Genomic DNA, 1,921 nt, shown 5'->3' with positions numbered 1-1,921 from the left:
GCTAGTATGAGACACCTTGCTGGACCACTGGTCCACAAAATGGGCCTTGGGAAATCTGAAATGGGCCAAGCCCCTCATTGGGCAGATGAAGATGGGAGAAGGACCTTGCTGAAGGCCATCTAGTGAGTTAACAGTGGAATTGGGACTCAAACCCAGGCCTTTTCAGCTCCCCAATACTTCCTGCTACCACCATATTGCTTTATAATGTCAAAGGGGATGAGATTCAGGCTGGAGGAAGAGTGGGCTGAACCAATGTCAAATGGGCATGAGGAGGAAGGAGGGTTGGGACACCCCCTCTACCTAAATGTCCCAGAGGAGAACTATCCTTGGGGCTATTTCATTTATACAATTTCCTCAAGGTAGAAAAACTGGAAGCATTTTTTTACCAGTTGAAAAAAAGAAGTCCTAAGTGTCCCAAAGTTAGAAAAATTATCAATGTCTGAACACAGTGGTTCCAAAACCTGTCTGATCATTAAAATCACCCAGGAAACTTCTTCAGATGCAAATTTCTGGGCTAGGTACGGTGGGGTGGCTCGTGCCTGTAATCCTAACACTCCGGGAGCCCAAGGCAAGAGGAGGTGAGGAATTTGAGATCAGTCTGAGCAAGAGTGAGACCTCATCTCTACAAAAAGTAAAAAAATGAGTCAGGCATGGTGGTGCACAACTGTAGTCCCAGTTACTCAGGAGGCTGAGACAGGAGGATCACTTGATCCCAGGGAGATTGCAGTGAGCTGTGATCACACCACTGCCCTCCATTCCAGGCAATAGACCTTTCTCAAAAAAAGTGTGTGGGGGGGAGGGGTTCTGAATCCTATCCCAGAGGTTCTGATTCAGTAGGTATAAAGGGAGGCCCTGAAATCTATATTTTGAGAAATATCCACAGGTCACTTGATCACTTGATAAAAGTCATCATCCATTCCAGATGTTTAAAAATCTTAACAAAATAGACCAGGCGTGGTGGCTCATGATTGTAATCCTAGCATTCTGGGAGGCTTAGGCAGGCAAATCCCTTGAGCTCAGGAGTTTGAGACCAACCTGAACAAGAGTGAGACCTTGTCTCTACTAAAAATACAAAAAAATTAACTGGTCATTGTGGCAGGTTCCTGTAGGTCCAGCTACTCAGGAGGCTGAGGGAGGAGGATGGCTTGAACCCAGGAGTTTGAGGTTTCTGTGAACTAGGCTGATACCACAGCAGTCTAGCCTGGAGCAACAAAATGAGACTCTTTCTCAAAAAAGAAAAATCTCCATATACAGGAAACATATGGAGTCTTTTTAATATAAGTGTATGTGGCTATAAATATCAATGTACCTCTCGAGCTAGTATTTGCTAATTTGGAATGCTGCAAGATTTCTATTAATGTCAGGAACGAGACAGGGATATCCACCATCATCTGTATAAGTGAACATTGTCTAGGAGATACTGGCCAAAGCAGCTAGAGAAGAAAAAAGAAGAGATAGAAAAATAAAAGACAATTTATGTTTTGCAGGTGATGTAAATATATCTGGAAAACTTAAGAGAATCATTTAAATCTATCACACAAACATTAGGGATTTTGGTGAGGTTGCTGTATGTGCAGGTGCAAGAACCCTTGCCTCAGTGCGCGGTGGTGATCAGGACCACGGAGAGCTCCCCCCATCTAGCCTAAGGGTTTCCTTCAACACTTGGGGTTGGTCAATATGAAGAGGAATCCTATGAGCCACCTTCTGCTACAACCTGGTCTCTGGGGAGGTGCTTTCGTCAGACAGAAGCTTAACATCTCACCTTTTGGTCAGCCACTGCAGATAGGTCTTTCCCTCCAGAATTAGGCTTGTGTTGAACCAGCCATAGCTAGAATCACAGCAGGCAAAAGGCAGAATCAGAGCTAGATCAGAAGGCTGTCAAATAGAGGTGGGAGCAATGTTGTCCTGTGGGCTCCCAAAG

The 1,921-nt window shown here is 44.8% G+C and overlaps 1 protein-coding gene across 1 annotated transcript in view; it reads right to left on the bottom strand.

Annotated features, from left to right (window-relative positions):
- DAO (D-amino acid oxidase) overlaps positions 1-1,921 on the bottom strand; it is a 17,660-nt gene that overhangs the window by 11,977 nt on the left and 3,762 nt on the right. Inside the window, 1 exon segment of the mRNA XM_003803946.2 lies at positions 1,763-1,912. Within this exon segment, the coding sequence (XP_003803994.1) occupies positions 1,763-1,912 (150 nt within the window).

Source organism: Otolemur garnettii, unplaced genomic scaffold, assembly GCF_000181295.1.
Source record: "Otolemur garnettii isolate 467f Iridium unplaced genomic scaffold, OtoGar3 scaffold00038, whole genome shotgun sequence".
NCBI lineage: Eukaryota > Metazoa > Chordata > Mammalia > Primates > Galagidae > Otolemur > Otolemur garnettii.
Note: the sequence above shows the minus strand (reverse complement) of the source record. Positions and strands in the feature narration are given on the sequence as shown.